At 43.9% G+C, this 12,580-nt stretch overlaps 3 protein-coding genes across 6 annotated transcripts in view; 2 read left to right on the top strand and 1 right to left on the bottom strand.

The window, feature by feature from the left end:
• The window catches only part of MYEF2 (myelin expression factor 2), a 32,198-nt gene extending 24,376 nt beyond the window's left edge, over positions 1–7,822 (bottom strand). The window contains exons 1-2 of the mRNA XM_040601437.1: positions 7,290–7,822; positions 6,047–6,153 (exon numbers count right to left, since the gene is read on the bottom strand). Coding sequence (XP_040457371.1) covers positions 6,047–6,054 — 8 coding nt within the window. The 5' untranslated portion in view covers positions 6,055–6,153; positions 7,290–7,822. The remainder of the gene's footprint in view (positions 1–6,046; positions 6,154–7,289) is intronic.
• On the top strand, positions 2,951–8,780 carry CTXN2 (cortexin 2). Of its 3 annotated transcripts, XM_040601443.1 has the most exons (3): positions 2,951–3,728; positions 6,497–6,550; positions 8,333–8,780. In XM_040601443.1, the coding sequence occupies exon 3, from the start codon at positions 8,387–8,389 to the stop codon at positions 8,633–8,635; it is 249 nt and encodes an 82-aa protein (XP_040457377.1). In that variant the 5' UTR covers positions 2,951–3,728; positions 6,497–6,550; positions 8,333–8,386; the 3' UTR covers positions 8,636–8,780. The 3 variants fall into 3 exon arrangements, with proteins under 3 accessions (XP_040457377.1, XP_040457376.1, XP_040457378.1); XM_040601442.1 differs by lacking the exon at positions 6,497–6,550 and having other exon boundaries at positions 2,955–3,728; XM_040601444.1 differs by lacking the exons at positions 2,951–3,728; positions 6,497–6,550 and adding an exon at positions 3,874–4,994.
• A 705-nt stretch (positions 8,781–9,485) lies between these two features.
• Positions 9,486–12,580, top strand: part of SLC12A1 (solute carrier family 12 member 1) — a 52,900-nt gene continuing 49,805 nt past the window's right edge. For both annotated transcript variants that reach the window (XM_040601432.1, XM_040601433.1), the window contains exon 1: positions 9,486–11,354. The gene's annotated coding sequence lies outside the window, so the exon portion shown is untranslated. The remainder of the gene's footprint in view (positions 11,355–12,580) is intronic.

Here is a 12,580-nt window from a genome sequence, read left to right as displayed (position 1 = left end):
AAACAATTCACATCACCCTCTTTTCCCCCAAATCACTACTCTAGCTGCTAAAGTTATAAAACAAAACCAACCCCAACAACTGAGCAACTTGCTTGCATTTTGGTCCTTCCTTCCACAACACGTGGTCCCTAATGACAGAGTGCCCCTAACACACCTACCATCTCCTCCTTGCAGGGTGAGGCAGTAAACGCCTACTTCCTACAGGTCTAAAGAGACCCCATCCCTCCCAAGGCCTCAGAAGCCCTCTGCCCGCTCCCTGTTGGCCAGGGGCTTGCCCCAGCCCTCAGGTGGAGGAGCTGAGGACACACTTGGGGACATTTGCCCTCCTCATGGACCAACTCTCCTGTCCCACTCACACCAGGTGGCACTGTTGGTTTGCACTGTACGCATGCATTCTTCCACCTTGCCCAGCACTAAGGCTGATGATGCCTGCTGGACTTAAAAGCCGTGATTTCCAACCTTCTTCAGTTTCTGAGTCCCTAGGCTTCTCCTACTTGAAGAGCAGGCCTGTTCAGATATTTAACATGGGGAGACTGCTTTGTAGAACTTGTTTTTCTGCCTCATTCCTGGCAGTCGTCAGAGGAGTACACCCAGGGCTGTAGATCACACATTTAAACCACTGGTGAAGTCAGTACCTAGTAAAAGCATAACCTTTGGACAAGCACAAATAGAGATTCAGATCTTTTAAGACTACAGTAAAACACATGGCAGAACAGAGGGTTCTTTTCCTTTTTAAAATGTTAAATACCCTGAATTAAATTACATAAAACAATTTCCACTTGCAATTCTGATCAATACTTAATACATAATCCTCCCTTTTTTACTGTGCCCCGCTATTACTGCTGTTACCTCCCCCATATACTGTTGCCTTCTGATGATGCATATTCTCATGAACTTGCTTAAATTTGCTTAGGAGGGGAGTTTGAACTTGACCTGTTTCTCCTGTGCACAATATTCTTCTCTGACTCTGCCTTCATCATCCCATTTTAAATTTCTAGCAACTGAAGGGAGAGATTGTTTGCTTATGAAGGAACACTCAAAGAGCTGTTCAAAGCTAAACTGAAAAGCAACTTACAATGGAGTTAGTTATCCCTCAAAATAGTTACATTTTCTCGACACTTACACCACTCAAATGATCCCTAAACATGAAAAAGTATTAACTAGCTAAGAGTTCCCTGTTGCCTTTCCCTCACCGGCACCCACTTGGCTTTAAGTGCCTCGCCCAATCTTAAATTAGATCAGTTGAATTTGGAAGGTCAACACACCAAATTACTAGATGATTGTAAGATCTCTATTGCTACAAGGACTCTCCTTTGAAGAAACACAACACTCCCTGAAATAAGGATCAAATCAACAGCAAATATGATTGAAGTGAGATGGAAGTAATAGTTATTGTTCTGTTGAATACAAAGATGGAGCCTGAGAAAGAAACAGAAAGTGAAGAGTGGTGAATGTACCACTTTACCATGTATCCAGAATGGACACATACACTATCACAGTTGCCTTACAAAAAAATCACGGTTACTGTGCAAAAGCAAAACTAGTGACTTTCAAGCGAAAAAGCAATGAAACACAGGAAAAGATTATGTCATTCCATCACTTTTCCATTTTAAAATATAACATCTTGAACAGAAACAGTGTTATTTTTCTGCTGACAACTGGGAGCTGAAGAAGGAGATTCATTCCCTCTTGCTGGCTGCCAGTTTCTTTTCCAGTTTCATTTCCATGAAAAGTGCATCTCCAACACATAAAACCACAGTAAAATCTTTAAAATAGGACATAAGTGTCAGATTCCTAGAAATAATCACATGATTTCAGCAACCTCTGCCACGCCACAGTACAAGACGGGTAATTGCTTCATAGTTAAAAACTAACATTCAGTTCTACAAGAATAACAAGAAAAAAGGATGATATATCAGCAGGGAGGAAGATCCCACAAGTAAACCTTTTGAGGAAAGATGGTAGTGAAAGACCCAGCATCTGTGCCCAAAATCTGACAGAAGGGGCAAGACGCACCCACTCAGAGGTTATGTATTTCTCCTATCAGTATTGCCCCTCATACCCAGCCAGAGCAGACATAGTGGTCCTGGCTACTCCCAAACCCTACTTACAGTAAGGTTCTCCATGTACAGCAATGCTCAGCAATTACTGGAAAAGCCTAGACTTATGTCATTCTCCCAAAACAGTTGTGCTAGGCTGAGGGAGTACCATGAAATTCTGAGCCCTTGTGTACTTGCTAATCCCCAAATCCCAAACCATAGTTGCTTTCCTCTAGCAAGAGACCTTCATCGGGCCCCAAGTCAGCCAGGGACAGAGCTAAAAAAGAAAACTGGAGCTCCTTAGGAGCAGAAGAGGCTCCTTATATACATATTCTGAAAGCACAATCTTACACTATTTAAAACAATCTATTTATAAACTCTTCATGGATCTTTTAAATATGAGAGGCACTTCAAAAATTAGCTTGACTTAATTTCAGCAACAGACATTGCTTACCACATGACTGATGATGCAACGTTAGAAGATCAAACTAATGACCATCAGCGAGTGCCTAGTTAACCATCAATTTAACCATTAGTTCTACTAGCAGGAGAAAGCATTTTTTTGAGACTACCCAGTGCTTAGAAGCCCACTGCAGACACAGCAGAAGAATTAGGCATTAGAAGGGCAGGCGATGCAAACCCCTTTTCCCGGCTCGTATTAGGAAGGAAAAGGTTTGACCTATCGTAGTGCTATTGTATATAGCAAAGAACACGTGGAGGTTTAAAATTATTTTCTACTAGTAGCTCTACCGTAGCCTCAAAACTCCCGTGATGTGCAGCACTATGAGCCAGTCCCGTTCTTCTGCCCCATGTGCATCCCTACAGGGTGGCGTACAAATAAAGCATCGCTATCATTTAAAACACATTTGCTGTTTATTAGTGCAATACCAGATCCAGCTTTGGGAAAAGAATTCCTCTTGCCTTATCCACCTTCAACACCTGCTGTCGTGGCAAATGGAAGCCTCTCTGGTACACGCCCAGCAGCAGCTAAAGGAGGGCTATAAAGGCTATGGGCTTGTGCACCGGCCCTGGCTCCCAGCCATACGTCACCGCATGTTATAGGCTTTACTCGCCGTTAGCACCAAGGACACGGGCGACTGCTCGCCCCGCCGGTGCAGCCCGGGCAACAGAGCTGGGCGACTGCGCACACAGCCCCGCTCACCCTGCGCGGGGGCTGCGCCGGGGCGAGCAAACGGCGCCGCTTCCCCAGCGCGGCTCCACAGGTCCCGCTGCGCACCGGCGGCGAGGCTCCGGGGCTGGGGGGCGGCAGCCCGGCCCCCGGCACGGCGACGACCACCCGGCCCTGCGGCCCAGCTGGGGGGCGGGGGGCTGCTCCCGCAGCGTCCCGGGCTGGCCCTTACCGATGCGCGGCACGTAGCGTTTTGCAGGAAGTTTCCACGCTCGCTCCCCGGTTTAATCCGTGCGGAGCGGGGCTGGAGGGGAGCGCGGCTGAACGGCGATGGAAGGGGGCGGGCGGGGAGGAGGCGGGGGCGGCGGCAGCAGCGGCCGTGTTTAATTTTTTAATTAGGGCGGCTCGAGCATCTCCCGGCAGGGTGGCAGCGCCGGGCGGCGAGGGGAGCTCGGGCGAGCCGCCCCCGTTCCCGGGGCCCGGAGCCGCCGCGGCGGGCCCGGAGCCGCGCAACGCCCCGCGCTCCGCCACCATGGGCAGCGCGGCCGCGCAGGAGAAGGGTGCGTAGCGCGGCGCGGGCGGCGGGGGCGGGGGGCGGCGCTGCCCTTGCGGCACCGCCCGGCCCGGCCCGCACCTCCCTGCGGGCCAGGGGCAGCGGGGGGGGGGGGGGAGGGGGCGGCGGCGGCAGGGGGCTGCGGAGGGCGAGGGCGCGGAGCTGCCCCCCGGGGGCCGCGGCAGGCGGAGGCGGTGCGTGCGGCCCCGCAGCAACAATTGCGCTGCAGGTGCTGCCTCTCGCAGCCCCATCCCCGGGGAAGCGGGCACCGCGCCCCGCGCTCGCAAGTTAAGGGTGATGCTAGCGAGCGGCTTGTGTTCCTGCCTCCCTATATAGATTACACAAATAACAGACCGCATATACGAATTCACAGCACGGGAGCTCTTGTCCAGTGGAGACTCCAGGCTTGTGTATTTCCTAAGAATAAAATCTCATTTCTGCAATTCATTGCTTATCTGAATTGTGGAAGTGGCACTGCCCGGCTGCTGCTGCTTTGCAGGGGAATGCCAGTTATGTCAGAAAGTGTCACCTGCACCCTGAGTTACTGCGCTGCAAAACCACTGCCTGTTGTGGTGGGCTCTGCTCCCCTGGCAGAACAGTCAGCCGTGGCTGCCTTGGCTGGGCAGCCATGCCCTGGCCTTCCTACCTTACACCTCCCTGGGTGCTGGCTTAGAAACCTTGCTCTGACGGACGGTTTTCTCCCCAGCAGTTTAGAGAATACAGGCATGCAATGTGCACACCGCCGTGACAGGTTGGCTGTGTGGTCACAGAGCTGTTTCTGCAGCATTTCTGACCATGTGTTGTTAACTCACATAGCTCAGACCCTTCTGAGAATTCCAAATTCATGCTGATTTCTATTTCATTAGGTCTTCTCCATTGCTAATCCTTTCACCCTACCACCTCCTAAGCCAAATTCCTGTAATAGCATTACTGGAATACAGTTCGGTTTCCTTGAGCAGATAGTTAAGTGCAAATAAGTTGCTTCTGAAAGTCCCAGAGGATGCCTGTTTGTGTCCCTAACCACACCAACACCTTTTCAAGTCAGGTTTGCTGTCACTCAAATGCAAGCCCTGGACGGAAGCTATTTGAAGTACCTTCAGAATGACCAGATCCATGAACCAGCAGCTGGGCTGCAGACATCCAAGGGGAGAACAGATGGCAACTGATTTGGTCCATTTTGTTACGCGCTACCGTTTATGAAGTGAGTTTTCAGGCACCTGAGGCTCAATCGTGCCAGGAGGATGAATGCTCCTAGCTCGAGCAGACATTAAAGGTACTAATTTCCGGTACTGAGCCATTACAATGAATGAATAAATAAATAAATTTATAAGGAGTTCTGTGAGGGAAGGACTGAACCCCAAAATTCAAGGAAGATTGTTGAGCAAGTTTTTATTTAACACTTAACTGGCTACTTTCTGCTCGGTATCTCTGAAAACATGAGGGTGAAGGCTAGGTCTCAAAAAAGTGATGCCCAAACCACTAAAGAGCTGAGAACTTCGGTCCACACCAAACACTGGCAGAGTTGGGCTGGTGATGCTGCTAGAAAAAAATTTCAACGTCTTTCTTCCAGCTGCCTCACAATACTTGGTGCCCATGGTGCTCCTCCACCCTCCATAGGTGCAGGCAGCGCCCTTAGCTCATACAGGGGTTTACATGCTAAGCCATTTTCCACATTCCTGTTTTCTCTAGGACTCTGATAGTTTCTTCTGGCCTCACAAGAGCCTCCAATGGCCTTTTATTTCACAGCAGGATGTTAAGGAGCCTTTTTTTATGCCAGTGTTTTTATATAGGCAGTGAATCAAAGGATGAGTAAAGTCCTGACCTATAAAAAAAGTCAAGATAGATCAGTCTGAGGCCAGCCCTTACAAAATGACTCTGCAGATTCTAACTGATATAATGCCTGTCACCATCATACTGCCCTAAAGGTTATCTTCAAGGATTTTTGGATCCAGGCCACGTTAGTTAGTATTCAGAGTCTTCTGACTCACAACTTGATACATACACTGCAGCAAATGAAAGGGTATCTGACTAACTGGGAGAGAACATCTAACCTGTATGCAGCACAAAAATGTGAAAACAACCAAAAGGCGCTCAAGGTCAGTCTTGGTACAACAGTTTTGGGGATACATAATTAGAGCAAAATGTTCTGTGAACTTTAAGGCTTCAATTACAATTTCTGAAATTCAGGACAAGGAAGAGAACACAAAGCTAGATATTAGAGTTTCCCAGGACCAGTTCTCACCCCAAGCAAAATGCCCACTGTTTTCTCATGCAGCTGTTTCAGCCAAACTCTTGCCATATAAGACTAAGATATCCATTTCTTACCACTCCATGTTTCAGCATCCGTCAAGCTTTGCACAGAGATCTGTCCCATAACGTCTCCCGACAAGCATATAATGTACAAATGAACCCCACTAATTCCAGCGTGTAACCTGCAAAATCAGTAAGATTGGAAGTCATATTCTTGGAACGTGACTATGGTGAAGAAATGTCACCTATGGGCTCAGCTCAAATGCAGGGTTCTCCATGGGCAGTCTTATCCCTAAGATTTCTCTCCATGTCTTTCAAGATAGCAATTGGTTTTTTTGGGTCTGGCTTTCCCAGGTAGGGTCTACATATAATTTTCCCATATAAGCGTTTCATTTGATTTTTATAACCCAGTCTCCTAGGTCTTTCGGAAGGTAATTTTTTTCTTTGACTGGCTTTTGTTCAAATCAACTGATTTGTGATGTAAATTTGTGATATTGAACTTTCTGTGATTTTTTTTTCCTACAGAAGGTCAAACAATAGAAAAATTGGAAGTATGCCCAATGAAAATCCGTACAGCAGGTGGGCTTTACCTATGATATATTTTCAGAAAATAAATACTTATTGTTGTTGACATTACTTCTAATTCCCATAGGCTATATCTGGATCTTTTCTCCAGCTTAACAGGAATTAAAACAGCATGACCCAAAGAGCAGAGTATCATTCAAAACAAGGAAGGATCTTATACACAGCTCTATAGAATAAACAGAATCTTGGTTCTTACAATCTGACAAATCTGTAAAGACTGTCATAGGAAACCATATTATTTCATACCTACTATATTGAGGGTTACTACAAAAAGAAAAAGACTTGTGCCTTGCCCTTTTAATCTTTGTTTTAAAATTTTCATTCTTTGGGATAATATTCAAAAATCCCAAAAATTCTGAAGTGAGAAAGGAGACACCAAATAAAATAAAAGTTCTGTCCATTTCTGTCTTCTGAGGAATACCAACTCTTATTTTTACTTCTGTTTTTATTAATTGTAGGCTGACTCAGGATACGGCTACTTTCAGCCATGACTGCAGTACAGAGTAGAGGAACCGGCTCTCCCTCTACACTGGCTAGCAGCGCAGGTACCTGAAGCAGTGTAGCCATGGCAGCACGGAGCTCTGAGTGGCCTAATTACTCTGCCAAGAAATAAATGGATACTGGGAATTCCCTGGGGGGAAAGATGGTTGAATTGTTAACGAAAAGAGTTTTCCCCTGAGGCGCAGATAGTTAAATAGGTGCTAACAACAGCCAGAAACCCTCTGGCTCCAACCTTTGAATGAAAATGCCTTTGTCCTTTGGCACTTCTGATGTCCCAGTCTTTCCAATTCTCCTACTGTCTATAGAGACAGAAGAAAAATGTGATTTCAATATCTGATGGAAAACCTAAAATAAAGCAAAACGATTCCCACCCCTAACTAAAAGCTATGCATAAGGTCTCCTTAAAAATAAAAGTCACTCCTGGCTAGAAACACACAGAGCTCTACTGGTGGCAATGGTGGGGTGGAGATGCTCAAGCATCCTGCCTCCATAGGACACACACTGAGGTCAGCTCCCTGAGCTCCACGAGGAGCATGTTCAGACCTGGTGTTTACTGTGCCTGTAAAAATGGCAGAATATCTATGTATTCAATGGGGAAGACCAAGAGAAGGCGGCAACGAGAGCAAGATTTAGGAGAAGGGAATTTACTGCTGTTATTTCTTCTCTCACCAATCTTTCCTCATAGAGAAAAGTGGATATGTAAAGAGGAAGGTGAAGGGGCAATTTTACCAATATGCTCGCTTTCTTACAAGCTCAAAATGCACACAGCATTTTTCTGAAAATGGAGCCCAAGATTTCACTAAAATTGCACACACAGTGTTTTATTTTACAAGTTGGATGGATTTATTTATAAGCTAAATTTCATGAGCAAAATCCACATTATTTGGCTGAAATTCCTTTCAAGGTCAATGCAAATTTAACAGGTTTAAGGACTGAGGTGTAAAGCTGTTTGGTGAGTATTGCCAAATCAGAATCTGTAGGGTTGTGCCCAGTCTGACAAAACACTCTTTGCAACAGCTATGTGCTGAAATTGCTGTGTTTTGAGGAGACAGGGAGCCAGAATATCCTGAGCTTGCTGTCTCATAACAGAGGCCATAAGTGGATGGTATATAGAGGCTAAAAGCTGTAATTTTATCACATTAATTTAAATGGGGGAAAACAACAGGACACTACTAAAATCCAAGCTGGATTTCATTTCCAAATGTTCATACGCTCCAGCTCAGAGATACACATCCCATTGAGACCTAACCACACTGATTCTACTTTTCTATGCAGGCAAAGAAGCAATAGAGGTGAAAATCCCGCAGAGTCACCAGGATGTGATGCCCAATGATGAGCAGTAATTACTGCAGCAACACTTCAGCCAGCATGAGTGTCAATGAAATGTCTGCCTTTCCTCTGACTTTAGAGCAAAAAACTGGCTTTGCTTTTGTGGGGATTTTGTGTGTTTTCTTGGGACTTCTAATTATCAGATGCTTCAAAATCTTGCTAGACCCCTACAGTAGTATGCCCTCTTCTACGTGGGAAGATGAAGTTGAGGGGTTGGATAAAGGAACATTTGAATATGCTCTTGCATGAAAACTCACAGAATATCCTGCCTTAAATTTGATGTTGATTTCATTTTGGAAACCAACTGTTGTCACATTTGTTATACATACCTGCATTTTGGAGATATGTTGGTGGCATCCATTTTGTTAAATAAATATTTGTTGCAAACTCCAAAGGCACTTCATGTTGCTTACATTTGAGGAATAGTGGAATGGTAGATAAGAAAGGGTTAATAGCAAAGAAATACTGCAATAAACAACTCACTAGAAACTTATCATTGCAAAAACATATTTTAGGAATCAGGTGGTATCTGCCTCTTTAGAGGAGGATCTCATTTCTACTGTGTCTAGTGACAGGCTGGAGAGAAAAGGTGAAGAACAAAAGACATGCTTATGAATGGTGAATGTGTAAGTGGTAACTTCCTCCCCTCCTCATCTGACACAAGTTTTTGAAGCACGGAGACTGTGCTTGTATACTGAGAATACAAAAGTGGAAAGCAACAAATGGCTGTGTCTCAGAGGAGGTGCCTCCAAGAGGTGCATGTCCATGCTGCTGTGATGAGAGGAACCAATACCAAGGAATTAACAGGAAAACTAAAGATCACATCAACTGCTAACTCACCTCTCACCTTCCAAGAAAAGCAGGTGCTATACTACTAACTGTTTATAAGGAGAGTGTACGTTGCTTCTCTTGTGTGAAACTTGATGTGGTCCTCTGCAAACAGTGCATAGCTCATATGAGAGTATTTTTTTGATAGGTCTCCCTTCTCCTCCTCTACAGCAACAGAAAGTGAAGCAGAATTAGTAGAAGGAAAACAAACATCATTAAGGAAATTTTTGATTCTACAGACATCCAGCAATACAAAATATATTACCTGGTCAGAACTCCAGTCTGAAGCACCACCACAGTCCCAGTCCACCAGTGTCTCCCATATCATGAAAAATTTTAGGTGAAAGAGAAAAAGTGAATGTTAAGTAACCAATCTTACAGTCTAGCTGAATTGGCCAAGGCATGCCAATTTTTTACTCCAAATCATTATGGAAGATGATTCAGTTTAAATTGGAACTTAAACTGTCTGGTTAACAGCTTCCAGCAGTAACTGCACCAGCTTGGCAAGGCCAAAGCAGAGGCGGTCATGCTACATACCCATTTCTACCCTGCCCTCAAAAGGGACAGGGGTCCAGAGCCAACTGGAGATCTCTGTACTCTCCAGCCCCTTTCCGCAGCTGGCTCTTCTGTTTGTGCCCTGTGTATGATCTGGACTGTCAAACTGAAGAATTGGTCACGGGAATTCCTATCAAGGCAGAAGAACAGTGAAAGCAGACACTCAAATCTGGGTATTCAAGGTCACCCTCATATACCCAGCTGTTTAGCAAGTGTGACAGTACTTGACAGAAATTCAATTCAGTTTTTAGGAAGGTTGGCATTAGAATTTTAAGCACTGTCACTTTTGCTAAACAGCTCTGTTTGCAACAAGGAGCAAAGACAAGGAGATCAGTTACAGCAGCTGGTTTCTTTTGCATGTATTCTGAAAAATTTTGCCCTATATAATAAGCTGAGGCAGCCAGTGGAACAGCAGCCCTCAAGTGCCATTTGGAACATGAAATACTTGATTGTACAGCGGAGGACATGAATCTCCTGTCTGAAGAATATAAGAGAGGAACAGCCAACACTAATCTACGCGGGTCCATTTGAGTTATAAAACATAAACAATTTTGTGAGTGTAAGAGCTTTTACACTGCTTCAGATTCTGCATAAGAAAAAATGCCAGACCCTCAGAGATTCAGTATATTGCATTTATCCTAGTTAATTTAACCACAAAATCAAAGGTAGATATCAGTACACTGATTTGTGTCATCTGTTACTGCTGGACAGGATCATCCCCTGCAGAGACCTGACACTGCCATTCTTTTTATGTGCACCTAATCAGCACAGCTGAGCTCTGTGCTGTCAGGTTAGAGTGCTGAAGGTACTTCAGTTATCTAGGTTAAATATAGTTCCATTATCTCTAAACTACAAGCAAACACAGCAAACAAACCCGAAGAACCTTGATACTGTCTTACTACTTTTGTTCTTGACCCAATCTATTGCTGGAAGCAATTGTCAAATTCCTTTATGATTACAAAGCTCCATCATTTCCTGCCCACCCTGCTCTGCACCCCCAAAAGACAAGGGAGTCAGCTTTCCCAGAAAGGATACACAGAATAGAATTTTTCAAAGGTTTTCCTTAAATATAGAGTAAAACTTTAAATGGGGTTAGGAGCAAATTGTTCAAAAATGACTGTTAGACAAGGGGACCCACCAATGATCGATCCCACTGAATCCACTGGAATCTTCTGCATAAAATGTGCTTAGCAGAAGCCTGCCCTCCTGTTACCTCTGTTAACCATATATGCAGAACTGAAAAATGGAGAGATCATGATCTGTGCACAGAATCAGGCATAGCTGGGAGGGAAACGGAGATAACAAAAGTATTTTCAGGCCCCCTAAGAAATTTTGCAATACCATAAACACAGTAGTTGTAACGGATAGGTACATTGGCTGGTTAATAGTTAACAAGCTAGAATGCCTCTCTAAATCACCATCTAGAAATGTTTTGAAAGAGAGGGATTGGATGGTCTATTCAGTATATTAAGCAGGAGAAAAATCTGGCCAATAAGGCAGAGTCTGCAATGCCTCAAAGAGAGGGACACACTACATGCACAAATACAAGAAGCAACTGTCCTTCCCTAAAACCACAGAATTGAAGGTAAGTTAAATTTTCCTGAATAAGGTAAACCTGATTATTTATGCATAGTGCTAGAATACTAAACACAAAACTAATGGCAAATAGCAGCTGAGAGACGTCTGGAAATACACTGTGAAAATCAAAGTATTATTTTCAAGAACAGCAGAAAGGTAAGAGACTTTTCTTTTCCTAACAGAATAGTAATATTATGGAAAAAAAGACTGTGAAATTACAGAATCATTTTACTTGGTAGCAAAAGTCTCATTGTCATCAAAGAATCAGGACTTCATTTAGTCATGGAGATGAAACAAATCTCATCTCGCTGACCTTAATGACAAAAGATTTGGTTTTGCTCCTTCATGCTTGAGGATTAAACACTTCCTTACAACTTTAAAATGCTGAAGGAAGCACAATACTATCTATGGTCAGAAATGTGTAGTAGTAGCAATAATAATATTGACCAGCCAAACCCAGTAGAAGTAAAATAAACTAAATAAATGTAACACGTGGCTGTGAGGCTTACAAAACATTAAGCGAGAAAACCATGATAAATAGGGAAGGGTTATAAAGTGGTATCATAGCAGAGATGTGACAGCAGAATATTTTCTATAGCTGATGGAAGAAGTGAGAAAATATGCTTTAGCTATATCTCATAGTGAAGATGGAGGACATTTGATTATCAGCTCTTCAAATTATAATTTTGATATGTGATTTGAGGGAAAATTTACAATGCTAAGGTATAAATATTGATGTGGTACTTTACATTTCAGTGCCAAAGGGCCAAATGCATTTCACAAAATCACTGAGCAATATAAATTGGAAAAAAAATCTCTGGGGGTCATCTAGTCCAACCTCTTGTGAAAGCACAAAACTTAAAAAAAATGCCTCTAATGGGCTTATTTACCCAGATTTCTATATATCCCTTTATATAGATATATTTTGCTTCTAAAACTTTCTGCTTTTACATACACTGGCAGAGTTTCAATGTCTAAATACGCTCTGTTTTAGTTAGTTTGAACAGACCTGCACTCCTACTGAATACAGGTCTATACAACCGCACTCCCTTATCTCCTCAGACGCATGTCTCGAAGACATATGGATCGCCATCGCTTCAATAGCTCATTTCAGGGCCATCCAGGCCAACCTGTAAGTTGCTGCAGAGGTACCTAACCCACTAAAGGCCTTAAATATAAGTACCCTTTTTGCTCTTTGACTTTTTGTTTGCTTGTTTGTTTTTTTTGAGGTGG

The sequence above is a fragment of the Falco naumanni genome, chromosome 7, assembly GCF_017639655.2.
Source record: "Falco naumanni isolate bFalNau1 chromosome 7, bFalNau1.pat, whole genome shotgun sequence".
NCBI lineage: Eukaryota > Metazoa > Chordata > Aves > Falconiformes > Falconidae > Falco > Falco naumanni.
This window is presented reverse-complemented; position numbering and strand designations above follow the sequence as displayed.

Bases quoted from the DNA above. Each gene is read 5' to 3' on its own strand.
- CTXN2 (XM_040601443.1), top strand. From the start codon at position 8,387: ATGATGAGCAGTAATTACTGCAGCAACACTTCAGCCAGCATGAGTGTC.